Below are 16,341 nucleotides of genomic sequence, written 5' to 3'. Positions count from 1 at the left end.
AAAACTACTATTTCTGTAGCGAGTACTAGTAAGGCTGAGGATGTCGAAATAAACATCTGAGGAGACGTTTGAGGGGAAAGCGGACTAAATCAAAACACACCATGTGCATACAGATTGCTGATACCGGCATATCAGCAATATTTTTGGAACGGCTTACGGTATCCAGGGGAGACTTCAGCAGTATCATGAGTAGAATGTTCAGTTGACCAAAAGGTAAAAAGTACCTGCTACTACTGTTACTACTACTACTACTGATAATACACTATTACTGTTACTACTATGATACTATTACAATTAAGGCTACACGTATGAATGTGAAAATTTGACAGAATATTGAGGGGGAATTCGAACTAAAACTTTGACAATCTTTGACAATCTGCGCCTGCAGATTGTCAAAACGGCGTTTGACAATCTCAATAAAGGATTTGTGTATTAAGTTGGAACTTTTAGAGAATACTTAAAGGGGAGGATCAATTGATAAAGTTAATGTATGCACGTCACTACTAACACAACTACCACTATTATTTATACTAATAAACTACTGCTACTAATTTACTTCAAATACTGCTTCAATTCCAACAACTTTTAATGCTTAGAGCACTAAGGTGAAAAGGGAGTCAAAAGCGAATCAAAAGCGCAAATTAGCAACATTTTTTGAACAGTTTACCGTGTCAAGGTGAAACTTCTGGGGCATCATGAAAGGAATGTTCAACTAACCAAAAGGAAAGATGTACAAGCTACTGCCACTATTATTACTGTTGCTAATACTGTTACTACTAATGCAATACTAACACTGCAACTACTTCTACAACTACCGCAACTTGTTATACTGGTATTATTAAGACTAAGTCTATGAAGTTTAAATTTGAGAGGAGAGTAATGGCAGATTCGAACTAACAAAAGACACTATGTGTATTTAGATTGTCAAAATAGCAAATCTTGAGATCTGATTTGTATAATAAGTTGGAACTCTCAGAGAATACTTAAAGGAAAAGATCAACTAACCAAAAAGCGATATGCACACTGCTACTAATATTACTACCAATGCTACATTTACTAGTTTTACTACTACTATTACTATTGCTCCAACTAATACTACTATTGCAACTATTTGTAAGGCTAACAGCACTAAGACGGAAATTTCAAGAAGTTTATGAATATAAAGGTTATCAAAAGGGGATATCGATAGGTATGTCATAGCAATGGCCAACTGTATTAAGTCGAGCACTAATACTACTGCTGTGACTACTATTACAACTATATCTAAGTTTATGAAGGTGAAATTTTCAGAGCATTTTTAGGGGAGAATGTGAACTCAATCATCACCGCCATCCATATGCACGTCGACAAAAGGGCATACCAGCAATATCTTAGGAAGAGTTTTGTGTGAAAATTAAAACTTACAAAGCTTTTTGCGGGGGATGTCCAAACTAACCAAAAGACAATATTTGTACCATAATACAATCGCTTCTACTCCTACAACTATTACCACTACTGTCGCTATTATTATTACTGCTACTACTACTGTTGTTACTACTATAATTACTGGTGCTACTAAAGCTAAGGGTATTCAGAAGAAAATTTTGGGCAATATCGAAACTGTATTGAACTAAATCGAAACACATTATGCCCACAAAGGCTACCAAGAGGACTTATCAGCAATGCTTCTGGAATGGTTGATGGTACTAAGTTGAAACTTTCATCGTGTGTTGAACGGGATCTTGAAAAAAAACCAAAGGTGCTATATGCACAATCCTACTAATGCTACAACTGTTACTACAACTATTGGTGAAGCTGGGCAATAAGGTGAAGCTTTCTAGCACTATTTAGCAGGATGTTGAACTAAATTGAAACGAAACGAGCTAGGATCATGCAGACTGTCAAAAGGGTGACAAAGCAATATCACCATAATGGCTTACATTACACTTAACCTCAACTTAACCATCTACAAATATTTTTTTCAGTCTTGCTTAGCACAGTCGTTTGTTCCTGTAGTTTACTTTGTGGCCGTGTAACGTCTATTCAAAAGCGAGGCAAGGACCCCATGTCATGTGTAAATTATCGTCACATTACAGTACCGTATTTTAAAGTAAGTTGCTTGAACATTTATTACTACCAGATATTGAGTCGAATTGTGATTTTATGCCTTTTCAGTTTGGTTTTCGGAAAAGTTTCAGTTGCTCCCATGCACACCATGTTTTAAGCCGACTCATGAAAGATGTCGTTAAAACTAAAATGTCTTTATACTGTCTTACTGTTGAGATTTCTGGGGCTTTTGACATTGTGCATTCTTAGGCTCTATTTTCCCTTTCGTCTTCAGGTGTTAATCCTTCTGTACTATGTTTATTGTCTTTTTGGTATTCAAAATCTAAAATTCAAGTTACGTGGAATGGTCAAATATCTGACCCGGCAAAAATTAATAAGGGAGTTCGTCAAGGTGCCGTCTTGTCTACTAGTATATTTAAATGTGTGCTTGCATCGTGCCTGCGTCCCCTTAAAAGTTTTGTTTTTTACGGTAATATTGGTTTGTCTTCTGTTGCATGTGCAGATGACGTTCTTCTTGTTGCCCGGACTCGCCGTGGATTGCTTTCCAATTTTACCATATTAATCAATGTATTCTCTAAGATTGGACTGTCAGTTAATGCGTCTAAATGCAAGCTTATTTGTTTTAATAGTCCTTATGCGGTCGCTACATTCATTGCTGAATGTGCAGAACTGCTGGGACTGCAGTTCTACTATGTTCTTCTTTAGTTAGTTGGCTTGGTCTGTGTTTCGGCCCAACACTTTCCACTACCTGTTCATCCCTAGTGAACCAAGCCGTGAAAAACAAACGCGTCACTTACGGAAAAATATCCCCAAACAAAAGCCATTACAACCGCAACGCTTTGTGCACGAATTATAACGCTTAGAGCGCCCCTGTGCTTTTGTTTTTATCACGCATGGCTCATCTCTTTCGCAAGAAAGATCGCCATACTCTACGTGCGGCTTATTTCAAATATTGCAAATTCCTCCTCCGGCTTCCTAGATGGCACCGAAACAGAAAAATAATTGCTCGATTTGGTTTAATAGATGTGCCTTCTCGGAATCGGTCTTCCAGTGATGATTTATGTAAAAAGACTATCAACTTCATTCAAGTTTACGACCATCTGTAGCCTTTTTTCCATATTGATACTGGTTAATTAGTCCATATTGTCTTTTGTTTGTTTGAAATATGAAGGACTAGTGATATTGGTATAGAAAATTTCAAAAAATATATGAAAATATATGAGGAAGAATGGAAGCCTCCGTTAGGAAAAATAGTGTTTCCACCTAGCTTTTATGAGCCCTCCAAAGGACAACTATGTACAAAAAGAGCTAAAACAAACACATGCAATAAAGCTCTTGGAGATGCGATTCAAAAATCAGTTCCTTTCATAAAAGATAAGGAAAAAGATAAGGAAAATTAATAAACAAGAAAAGGAAATGAAAAGGAAGGAAAAGAGAAATGTAAAAGCAAGAAAAATGGAAATGGAATCGATTGAAGAAAAAAGGGAAAGTAAGCACAAAAAGAAAAAGAAAAGTAAGGTAAAAACAGAAAAAAAGTGAGCAACAAAAAAGGGTAAGAAACGAAATACAAACTTTAGAACCGGATAACAAACTTAAGAAACGGACCGCAAGCTTCGGAAACGGACTACATACCTTGAAAACGAACCTAAAAGTTGGGAAAATGACTAACAAGAGCTAAGAGCTCATATGGCACTTGTGACGAGGCAAGAAGAGCTTAGAGCCAAGAGATCATATGGTATGAGCTCTAGCAAAATTCTATGGATCAATAGATTGATTTAAAAGGAAAATAAGAGGCTTAAGGCCAGTCAGATTTAAAATAAGAGCTCTGAGTCACGATGTCCTTCTAAATATCAAAATTCATTAAGATCCGATCACCCACTCGTATGTTATATATATCTAATTTTTTTCTGATTTTTCCTCTCCCTTTAGCCCCCCCCCCCCCTGATGGTCTAATCTGGGAAAAAGACTTTATCAAGTCAATTTGTGCAACTTCCTGACACGCCGACCAATTTTCATCGTCCTAACACGTCCAGAAGCACCAAACTCGCCAAATCATTGAACCCCTTCCCCCAACTCCCCCAAAGAGAGCGAATCCAGTACGGCTCCGTCAATCACGTATCAAGGACATTTGCTTATTCTATCCACCGAGCTTTATTCCAATTCCTCCACTCCAAATGTTTCCAAGATTTCCCCCTCCAACTCCCCCCAATGTCAAAAAATCTGGTCGGGATTTGAAATAAGAGCTTTGAGACATGAGTTCCCTCTAAATATCAAATTTCATTAAGATCCGATCACCTATTCGTAAGAAAAAAAATACCCCAATTTTCACGTTTTCCAAGAATTCCGGTTTCGCCCTCCAACTCCCCCCCAATGTCACAGGATCTGGTCGGAATTTGAAATTAGAACTTTAAAGCACAAGATCCTTCTAAATATCAAATTTCATTAAGATCTGGTCACCCTTTCGTAAGTTACAAATACCTCAATTTTCTAAATTACCTCCCCCCCCCCAATTCCACTAAAGAGAGCAGATCCGGTCCAGTTATGTCAGTCAAGTATCTTAGACAGGTTTCTATTCTTCCCATCCAGTTTCATCCTGATCTCACCGCTTTAAGTATTTTCTAAGATTTCCGGTCCCCCCCCCCCAATTACGCTTGATCCGGTTGAGATTTAAAATAAGATATCTGAGTTACAAGGTCCTTCTAAATATGAAGTTTCATGAAGATCCGATCACTCCTTCGTAAGTTAAAAATACGTCATTTTTCTTATTTTCCAGAATTACCCCCCCCCCCCCCCAATTGAGCGGATCCGTTCCAATTATGTAAATCACGTATGCAAGACTTCTGCTTATTTTTCCAACCAAGTTTCATCCCAATCCCTCCAATCTAAGCGTTTTCCATCATTTTAGGTTTCCCCACCCCAAACTTCCCCCAATGTCACCAGATCCGGTCAGGATTTAAAATAAGAGCTTTGAGACACGATATCCTTCTAAATATCAAATTTTGTGGAGATACAATCACCCGTTCGTAAGTTAAAAATACCTCATTTTTTCTAATTTTTCAGAATTAACCCCCCCCCCCCCCCCGCCAACTACCCCAAAGAGAGCGGATCCATTCCGTTTATGTCAATCATCTATCTAGGACCCGTTCGTAAGTTATAAATACTTCATTTTACCGAATTCCCCCCCCCCCCCCAACTCCACCAAAGAGAGTGGATCTGGCCCGATTATGTCAGTCACGCATCTTAGACTTGTTTTTTATTCCTTCCATCCAGTTTCATCCTGATCTCTCCGCTTTAAGTATTTTCTAAGATTGCCGCCCCCACCCACTCCCCCCCAATGACGCTAGATCTGGTTGAGATTTAAAATAAGAGATCTAAGTTACGATATCCTTCTAAATATCAAATTTCATTGAGATCCGATAACCCGTTCGTAAGTTAAAAATACCTAATTTTTTCTAATTTTTCTGAGTTAATCCCCCCAACTACCCCAAAGAGAGCGAATCCGTTCCGGTTATGTCAATCATGTATCTAGGACTTGTGCTTATTTTTCCCACCAAGTTTCCTCCCGACCCCTCCACTCTAAGTGTTTTCCAAGATTTTAGGTTTCCCCTCCCAACTCCCACCCCCTAATGTCACCAGCGATTTCAAATAACAGCTCTGAGACACGATATCCTTCCAAACATCAAATTTCATTTAGATCTGATCAACCGTTCGTAAGTTAAAAATACTTCAATTTTTCAATTTTTTTCGAATTAACAGGCCCCCCACCCCCCAGATGGTCAAATCGAGAAAATGCCTATTTCTAATTTAATCTGGTCCGGTCCCTGATACGCCTGCCAAATTTCATCGTCCTAGATTACCTGGAAGTGCCTAAAGTAGCAAAACCGGGACCGACAGACTGACAGACCGACAGAATTTGCGATTGCTATACGTCACTTGGTTAATACCAAGTGCCAGAAAAACTTTCAGAACAGACTACAAAGCAAAAGCAAGCCCAAAAAAGCAAAAGTAAGAAAAAGGGAAAGGAAAAGCAAGCAAAAAGTGAGAAAAAAAGAAATGAAAAAGTCAGGAAAAAAGAAAAGAATAGGTAGAAAAAAGGCGAAAAATAGAGAAAAGTATGGGAAAATGAAAAAAAAGATTATGTCATCTTATTTATGAAGATGCGGTTTTTAAAAAAAAAGGTCATTTTATCTTAAATATTGTGTGTTGTTAATAACAAAAGCGAATAGATGGAATAATTTCCTTTAACATGAGCCCTTAAACAGCTTTCTATGACGTCTTAGTGCCCCACCAGCAGTTGAGAAAAAAAGAGAACACTAAGTTTAATGTATAGGCATTTCAACTACGGTAATTCCAATGATGTCCTTTTTGTTTGAATCTCACTTCATTTCAAAATAATAAAATTTTGGCTATTATAGACCGAGCTTCTAACAAGAGTGTATCCATGATTTTCTTTCGGAGACGAAAGGGAGGGGGGAGGGTAAAAATAGTTACAAAACACAACCAAATTAGTTTAAATATATTTCTGCTACTTTTTATGGTTCAGACAGAAATTTTGGCATGGAAGGGGGGGGGGGAATCCGATAACCCTCTCCCCTGGATACGGCCATGGTATCAAATTAAACATACAGAATATTTTGAAACAATCAAGAGGACACTAGTGTGATTGATTCACTTATAGTAGAAACACAATTTTGTTAATGTACTCTCTCCCACAAACTGATATCTTAATATACGAATAAACCGAGGGCAACGCCAGGCGGCACAAAGATTTTCAGGCAAAGAACAGATTAAATAACAACAAAAAAAGCAGGAATAAAAAACTACAGGTGGCCAAACCAGCAAAATTATAATGCAATCCACAATCAAAGCTACAAATATCGTTCAGGAGCCCTGACGTCCCTACAAAACCCCATCATCCAGAAATACCGTTTTTGGCTGGTGACCCCCCCCCCCCCACCCCTAAGAAATATCTTGGTTGCATTACTAAAAATTGAAAATAAATTGTTACTTTCTACTAAAAATAACCGACTGAACTAATATATGGCAATGAATTAAATCTAACGCACCTACCCCCCACCGTTAAAAGTCAAACCTATGTGCATTCATTATCGCTCGGAGAGGACTCACCTCCTTCAACTTTAAATACACCGCTATCCGGCTTTTCTGGTGAGAACTCTTCATAGTCAATATAGTAATGATCATAGTGAGATCCTAAGATGTTATTGAATCCTTTCATTTCATAGCGTACTGGAACTGCATGTCCATCCTGAAAATAGATGAAATACAAGAATAAAAACAGAGAAAATGAATGAAAAGAGTCAAAGAACAAGAAAATTCGAATAAGATGAAAAGAAAATAGCGAAAAAATGGCCACAAAAATGCTTTTAGATATCCAACAAAACAACTTGTGTACATTAACTATTTTAGTTAGGTATGTAACCCTTACCAAGGTTTTATGTCCAAAAAGATTAGAATCTTATAATCGATTATAATGACACTGATATCATATGGCCAATGATTTCAGCTCTTGGGAGAGATGCCAAGGACAACAGCGAAATAACTGGTTGAATTTGGTCAAATCAAATCTTGAAACTATTGGGCTTTTAGAAAGCTTGGACATAGATGGACAACCCAGTGGCTCCCACTTGCAGAGCAGCTCGCAGCAGACCGAACTACACCGACCAAACAATGGACAACCCAGTGGCTCCCACTTGCAGAGCAGCTGGCAGCAGACCGAACTACACCGACCAAACGATGGACAACCCAGTGGCTCCCACTTGCAGAGTAGCTGGCAGCAGACCGAACTACACCGACCAAACGAAGATCCTCGATGCCGCAAAAGGTGGAAACGCCTGATTTCCACCACAAGTACAGGTAAGTAATTATAATGTAATATCATGGTACGTAATACGAAAACGGTACAATAAATAATAAAATACAAATTAAATAATGAATAATATTAAGTACTATTATAATATAACAACAATAAAAAGTTGGGTTGAACATATATATATATATATATATATATATATATATATATATATATATATATATATATATATATATATATATATATATATATATATATATATATATATATATATATATATATATATATATATATATGTGTGTGTGTGTGTGTGTGTGTATATGGATATATAATATTATAAAAAAGATATGTTTATCATTACATTAACATCAAGTGTTGAAAATCAGAATAAGAGAGAAAAAAAAATTGAAATTAAAAAAAAAAATCAGCTAGTGTAAGAAATCGGAATTAAACGAAAAAACTAAAACAACTGCTTTGATTTTAAATATACACAATTTAACCCAGTATGCTTAAATTTATGAGTTCACAGACTACAGATTTTGAATACGTTAAATTTTAATGTAAAATAACATGCCAAATAGTTCTAAACCGATGAATCTGAATTTAATAGACCTCAAATTTATCAGCATGTCCTAAATATAGTTTAACAACAGTATTGAAGGGTGTCTTTCCGAGACTCTCAAACACTGACCGGTATATTTAGTCAACCTAAATATAAATGCTTTCTAACAAAATATAAAGGCCTTCAAATATAAAGACTTTCTAATAAAACATAAAGGCTATCTAATAACATTTAAAGGATTTCAGAGCTCAATCTCACCAATAAGCAGATAATTATAATGAAAAGAGATGCGAAGCTTATCTGAAGTATTTTATATATTGAAAAGTTCTGCATATGCGGAGGTTTACGTAAGGGTGTAGAAAAGCAAAGTTTATCTTCTTTTCTTTATAAAATTCATTTGTATAAAAAAAATGCCTTTTTTAAAAAAAAATGGTCAAAAAAAAAATGGTCAAAACAGATTTCATAGAAGGAAAAGGACCTATTTAGCATGCGACAGAAGAGCTGTTTTTTTTAATATTTATTTACTCGATTTTTTTTTTATTTATTGATTTTTTTTTTTTTTTTAATATTTTTTTTTTTGAAATAATTTTTTTATTTAAATAAAATATTTTTTTTGAAAATATTTGAAATAATAATTTTTTTGAAATATTTTTCCTTATTTCCAGAAAGAGAAAAAAGAGAAGCAAGCTATGTAAAGAAAAATGTAAAAAATTATAGAGTACATCGTAAGAATCAAAACGTTTATTTTGTGTATGTGTGTATAGTTGGGGGGGAGGGGGTCAATCCATTTTGGAGGAGTTAATACAATTTCTTTGTTTTTACTTTATAATAGAGCCAAGACGGTTGGAAGTGTTTAATTTACTTATAGTTTCTGTTTATTTTTTGCACTAGGGTGTCCTAGATCAGACAGCATTAAAGCATTTTTTTTTACAGTTTTCTGCATAGAATTTGACAGTTTTCCAAGAATAGAATGCGCATAGGAAAGTTAGACAAAGTGGTGAAAAAATATATATTTTGCATCGAGCAGTTGTTATTTTGTGTCATTAAAGGGGATATCTAGAGAGATACCCTAGTGATACCCTAGTGACTATACTAGGAACACCCTAGTGAAAAAATGAAACAGACACTATTACACTTTCATCCTTTCAAAGCGAAGTACATAAATTGGCTTGATATTAAAATCTTACAAAATCTAACAAGTGAAGTTCATTGAATCCAGTGGCAGATTCAGGGAGGAGGGGGATCCCCTTGTCCTAGACGCATTTTAATTTGGGTAGTTCCACATTCATACGAATCTGTCAAGAAAGAAAACATACAAAAAAAAACTCTCAAGTGTAGGAATCTGTCAAGCAAAAACATAAATTATAGCAGGTCCCCAGTTTCTTTTCGTTTCCTCCAAAATCCCTTGGCAAAGCTTTCAGAGACCTTTTACTTAAGGCAAGTAGCTCCCAATCGGTGGCGTCAATCTGAGAGAACATAAAAGGGAGAGGGAAAATTAATTTCTAAAATCTGAGGTAGAAGGGGTAATTTTGATCATTTTTTTATTTTTTAACATTAATGCCAAAAAAAGGTATTTTCTAAAATAAAGGTTAACAATTGTACATTCCAAATTCTAGGAGGGGACGGGCAAAATTAATTTCTGAAATTTGAGGGAGAAGGGGTAATTTTAATCATTTTAAAAATTTTTAACATAAATACCAAAAAAAGTATTTTAAAAATAAAGGCTGACAAAAGTACATTCCAAATTCTAGGAGGGGACGGGCAAAATTAATTTCTGAAATTTGAGGGAGAAGGAGTAATTTTTTTCATTTTTCAATTTTTTAACATAAATACCAAAAAAAGCTATTTTCTAAAATAAAGGCTAACAAAAGTACATTCCAAATTCTAGGAGGGGACGGTCAAAAAAAACATAAGAGGTCAAGGCTCCCTCCCCCAATTGGCACCTCTCAAACCCATACAAAGATGGGAGTCTGCATAAGTGTCTTTTCCCGTGTTGAGCATCATAATATTTAACGATAAAAACAAATCAAAATTCCTACCTGCTTCTTCAGCCATAGAGTATAGGTATTTGTTTTATCCCCAGATGTTGTAATGTTCCTCCATACTTGGCAATCCTCACCTTCAATTACTTCATCACTAACATGCTAGAAAGAAAAAAAAGTCACTAGATAAGTATTTCTTGCTGAAAACTCACTAAAATCAGCGCCGGAATAGGCAAGTCCAATTTTTTTAATTTTTTTATTCCCCCCCATTCCCCCCATTCTATTTCAATAGTACTAGCATCTTTACAGTCCAAAACCAACAACTGCATTTATGTGCCCCCTACACATACGAAGAAGCAAATTTAACATATTTACCATATCAGTTATTTCTTAAATTAATTAGAATTTAATAAATTCATTATAATTTATGGTACTCTATAAACAATTGCCATTATCAAGGATCAACCCAGCCGTTTTGTAGGGTGCCCTTGCGTCTCTTCCACGGTGAGACCAAGGTTTAAAAAATCATTAAGTGAGCTATTTTTTGCTTCTAAATCTCTCTAATTACTCTGTAATTAGAGGATGAAATGATCCTCTAATTACTCTCTAATTGGAGGATGAACTCTAAATTCGACCAAATAAAAAACTTTGTCTATGTTATCTTAAAAAACAATGCACTCAACAAGTAGGCAAAGTTTTTCCTTTCTAGCTGTTTTTTTTTTAACATTTGTTGTTTTTTTCCATTTCTGTTATTTTGTAACATTTAATCCAATCACTTTTCAGACAACCCTTACATACTACTCATAGCCCATTCAGATACATGGGAAAACGCTCAAAACCGATCGCTACTATACAAAAACCAATCGCTTTCCCTATAGTAGCGATCGGTTTTGGGGCTCGGAATTTTTTTCTAGTTCCATGTGACACCAATCGTTTTTCGTGTGTCGCCGAACAACAATGAGTAAGCATTTTAAAAACTGGACAGCATGTCAACTATCAAGCGCGCGAAAATTCAAGATTTGGTGTTTTTGTCCAGAACCATCAGTTTTTATCCAACACATCAACCAAAACCATCATATCCAAATCCATCACAATCATATCCAAATCAACCAAATCATATCCAAAACCATCAGTTTTTATCCAACACAAGTAATGCTTTGTATAAAACTAACACGAAAGAGGAAGATACTTTGCAAGAAATAAATTTGGCTTAGAGACTTGGCGTGTGCATGTGTAGGTTATCTGTGTTTTTTAGAAACAATTTTGCACCGATCGTTTGAACACTTTTCCCCTCGCACTAATCGGTTTTTCTCATCAGTTTTACCATGCGTCTGAACCCCAAGAATTAAACAAACAAAATCAAAACATAGAGAGAGAATCTCAAGATGAAGAAAAAACCGGGACTGTGGCCAGTAGAAGGAAAAGAGAAGCTATAGAGGGAAATAATATAGAGAACATATAGAGAAAACATAGAGGAAAACTCAGAGGAAATCAGACTGTCTTGATCAGAGGAAAACTGACTGTCTTGATCCCTCCCCTAATACCCGATTTTTTTAATATTGTAACGTATTTCTGAATATTTCATCGTCTACCGATAGAACAAGAGCCAAGAGCTCATAATTGCACTTGTGACGAGGTCGGAACCTAAAATTAGACTCGGTACTAAAGTTATCGATTTCATCGATAACTAGAGAGAATTATAGAGAGAACATAGAAAGAAATTTCATGCTGAAGAAACAAACGGGACTGTGGCCAGTAGAAGGAAAAGAGAGGCTAAAACGATGTATCGTTCTTTCTAGCTCTGAGATTGTACACAAACCTGTCAAGAATTTCTAACACACGCGAAAAACAAACAAATAAGTAAAACACAGATTAGAAACCCTTTTAGAATTATCACTTTTTTAGGAACGAAATCAAAATGAAAAACATACTGAATAAATAGATTGCAAAATTATTTGAAAACTAATTAGGTGAAATAGAAGTGATAAAAAATCCCCACAAAAATAACAAACAAAAGAAAGAGGTAATTTTTTTTTTACAAGTAAACAGTAACTGCATGAGTTAGGTATATAATTAGCATTCAAACTCCTCCTTAAACAAATCAATGTCAATTCCGAATATTAAAATTAATCAAACTGTAAAATACTCCAAAATCTATTCGTGAAAACTAAATACAAAATTTGCGGATAAACAATCCTCAAATAACATATTTCAAAAGAAAAGTTTGTTGCTAAGCGTTGACTACTTCAAAATACATGTTAAAGTCTCATGCACCTGAAAAAAAAATAGTTTTAAAAAAATACTGAATTATATGAATTGAACTTCAGCAATTTTCAAGAACAATTTCAATCAAAAATCCATACATAAGTAATGCAGTGTTGACAATTCAAATCACTAAAATCAGTGTTGTAACAAGTTACAAATTGTACTTTAAGCATTAAGGTGTCTAAACTTTGTACTTAAATTTCTTCGCATTTAATTCTTGGGCAAAAATAAGACGAAACCGTACAAGAAGTATTTGAGTTTTTTGAAATAGTACTTTAGAAACCATTTTCCAAATACAATGTATTACTTGTAAAATACTTATTTATTAACTGAATTCAGAGGCAGATCCAGAGAGGAGGGCACCCCCTCGGCCTGGATGCCTTTTAGTTTGGGCAGTTCTACATTCATACAAATCTGTCAAGGAAAAAATATACAATAAAAACATTCTAGTGCAGAAATCTGTCAAGTAAAAGCATAAATTATGGCTCACCCCCATTCACTTCCGTTTCCCCGTTTCCATTGGCCTTTGGAAAGTAACTTCCCATCAATGGCGTCAATCCGGGAGAACGTAAAGGGGGAGGGCAAATATAAATTTCAAATTCGTTGGAGAAGGGGTAACTTTGTTGTTTTTTTTTAATTTCCTAATCAAATACCAAAAAAGGTATTTTCTAATAAAATGCCAACAAAAGTAAATTCCAAATTCTAGGAAGGGGAAGGGCAAAAATTTACAAGACAAAGCCCCTTCCCCTGCAACTGATTGACTCCCTGCTTCTCATAAAAAGAAGGGAGACAACATAAGTGCCTATAGCATTTAATCCTATTTATTAACGTATTTACTAATGATTTTGGTCCTACAACAAAGGAATTTTACGAAATAATTGGCTACTGTTTTCCAACTAAAAATTCAAAAGGGAGGGAGGAGGCTAGTGTGTGGTCCAACTGAGTATGAAGCTCCGGCTAGAGAATGCTCACAACAGCTTGACTCTTATTTGCCGGAACATTGATCAACATGAATCCTATATTCCAATAACAGTCTGAAGTGGAGTTTGGTGTCTCGCAAGATCCACTTCTAGGGCCAGTACTGTTGATGTATGTTGATGACCTTATTGTTGCGGTTATAAACTAAAAACCTAAAGCTTGTAGAAAAGCGTATTAAAAGTATATATTATCATTATTTAATCTCTGGAGATTTTGCTTTCCAACCTAAGAATTTTAAAAAGTAAATTTGGGAATATTGTCAAGATATGAAAGGCCGTTCTAACTGACATGGGCAATTTTGTGCCGAAGCGAATATTAACCCTAATATTTACGAATTTACATTGGTAATATATTGTAAATTTTTTTCAAAAATTTTCTCTAAAATTTGGTTTCTCTAAAATTTTTAAAATTTTAAAATTTTGTAAAAATTTTGGTAAAATTTTGGCTTCTCTAAAGTTTGGAAGACAGTGATGCATCTAACATTATTTCATTCCTGGCAACTACGACGTTTAGAAGACAGAAAAATAAGGCGGCCAGTATTTTATTACAGTTAAGGCGTGAATAAAGATAGTAAATAAAGATTTAAGGGAAATGTAAACTTTTTGGGAGCGTGTATAGAATAGATTGGGACAAAGGAGGAGCTTGCGCAGCTGTGTTGGCCTCAGGTGGCTTGGTGCTGCGGTGAGTCTGTTAGTAGCAGTAGTAGCAATGCGTCATTACTTTGGATCAATCAATTAGACTTATTATAAACTTCCTTCAAAGTCATGAAAATGGTCATATGGCAAGATTAGAAGGATTCTTTGGGTTTTTGTATTCACATCTGACAACTATTGCCAATTGTCAACAATTGCCTATTATACACTCTTACCAAAACCTTATATTTATTCAAGTTTTGAAGTTGTTGTATTTAATATCAAAGTTTTCTTGGGCGCTTTTTGTTTTCATGCCTGACAGCTAAGGCCAGAGCCTAAAAAGAAGATGGGTAAGGAGTTTGGTGAATCATCTTGACAATCATCAACTTGACAATGATCATGACTTACTTCAAAATCATCAAGATCAGGGATGACACCTTGTGGTGCCACTGGAGAATCGCCAGCACCAGTAATTTGAAAGCAGTTCATCTCATTCTGCACTGTTTCAGTAGTCATTGGTGCAACTCGGTACATAACCCCATAGTCACCTTCATTAGCTAGCTGATATGTTTTCATCATCCCTGTAAAGATTTCAGAAAGCTATAGAAGGTAAATAAATACGTAATACATACAAAAAAGTTTCTCATCTCCTTTTTTGTTTTTGCGGGAAATACGAAAACCTCCGCCTCAACCTAGCACCTCACCACTAGTCTGAAATTGGCCCCTGGTTATGTGAACTTTCCAGAATTAACATTTACTTACATAAATGTGAGGTGAGTTGGGTTACAATCTAAAAAAATCAAGAGACTAGTTAGACCGACTGCCCTCTAGAAACACAACCAAACTGAAAGTTTCGGAAACTTGAAAAATTTAGATACTAGGTATTGGCAGAGGACAGCCAACTGATTATTCTCATTAAGGTTCTTTTACATTATGACGCAGAGCCTCTCACAAAAGCATTACTTGAGATTTTACATTACTTTAAGCAATCTTACGGAGCATATTTGATCCGTAGCGTATACATCGTCAAGCAGAACTGTTCCTAGGGGTTGGTGGCATCCGGGGAAAAATTTATCACAACATCCTCCTCCTGCCTCAAATATAAGCAAAAGAGTCGAATCAAAGTGAATAATTGAATCAAAGTGGCCGATTCCCCAGCCCCACCCCAAGCCTAGGAACGGCTCTAGTGACAAGTAAGCTCGAGCCCTAAATAGCGTTTTACGTTAAGCAGGTTTTAAAGCATATATAGTAGCAACAACATGGAATTTCAAGGTTAACAACTAATAAATTTTGGAATAACTCGTAAATTAATAAACATTTCCTATAGAGCCTTTCACGCCACCTTTTCATCACATAAGGTCATAAGCTCCATCTCCATTCTATTTTTAATTTGTTAATAGTTTATTTATGATCATACTGGTGATTTGACCTGATAATCCTGACAGTTTTTGGATATTTAAGTAGCCCTAGTATAGAAGGACCTGTTTAAGTGCGAAAGGTAACGGACATAACTCAACTATTTACCATAGAAAATACACATGTAGAGGGAAAGCTGTTTCTGCTGCAAAAAGGAGCAGACATTTTCACTTTAGCACTGCAACAGAGGAGGTTTCCTGTCAATAAAGGCATTTCATTTTAGCAATACAATATAGGAAGTTCCCCGTCAATAAAGAGTTTCCATTTTAGCACTGCAACAGAGGAAGTTTCCTGTCAATAAAGGCATTTCATTTTAGCAATACAATATAGGAAGTTCCCCGTCAATAAAGAGTTTCCATTTTAGCACTGCAACAGAGGAAGTTTCCTGTCAATAAAGGCATTTCATTTTAGCAATACAATATAGGAAGTTCCCCGTCAATAAAGAGTTTCCATTTTAGCACTGCAACAGAGGAAGTTGCCTGTCAATAAAGGCATTTCATTTTAGCAATACAATATAGGAAGTTCCCCGTCAATAAAGAGTTTCCATTTTAGCACTGCAACAGAGGAGGTTTCCTGTCAATAAAAGCTTTGTTTAATGCAGCGCCTGTTATATTGCAGAATAGTGTTTCT

General features: G+C 35.5%; 1 protein-coding gene across 1 annotated transcript in view; it reads right to left on the bottom strand.

Moving 5' to 3' along the window:
* The window catches only part of LOC136031797 (digestive cysteine proteinase 2-like), a 72,419-nt gene that overhangs the window by 34,186 nt on the left and 21,892 nt on the right, over positions 1-16,341 (bottom strand). Inside the window, exons 4-6 of the mRNA XM_065711594.1 lie at positions 14,704-14,876; positions 10,478-10,582; positions 7,174-7,312 (exon numbers count right to left, since the gene is read on the bottom strand). Of these exons, the coding sequence (XP_065567666.1) occupies positions 7,174-7,312; positions 10,478-10,582; positions 14,704-14,876 (417 nt within the window). The remainder of the gene's footprint in view (positions 1-7,173; positions 7,313-10,477; positions 10,583-14,703; positions 14,877-16,341) is intronic.

This window comes from Artemia franciscana, chromosome 10 (genome assembly GCF_032884065.1).
Source record: "Artemia franciscana chromosome 10, ASM3288406v1, whole genome shotgun sequence".
Taxonomy (NCBI): domain Eukaryota; kingdom Metazoa; phylum Arthropoda; class Branchiopoda; order Anostraca; family Artemiidae; genus Artemia; species Artemia franciscana.
Note: the sequence above shows the minus strand (reverse complement) of the source record. Positions and strands in the feature narration are given on the sequence as shown.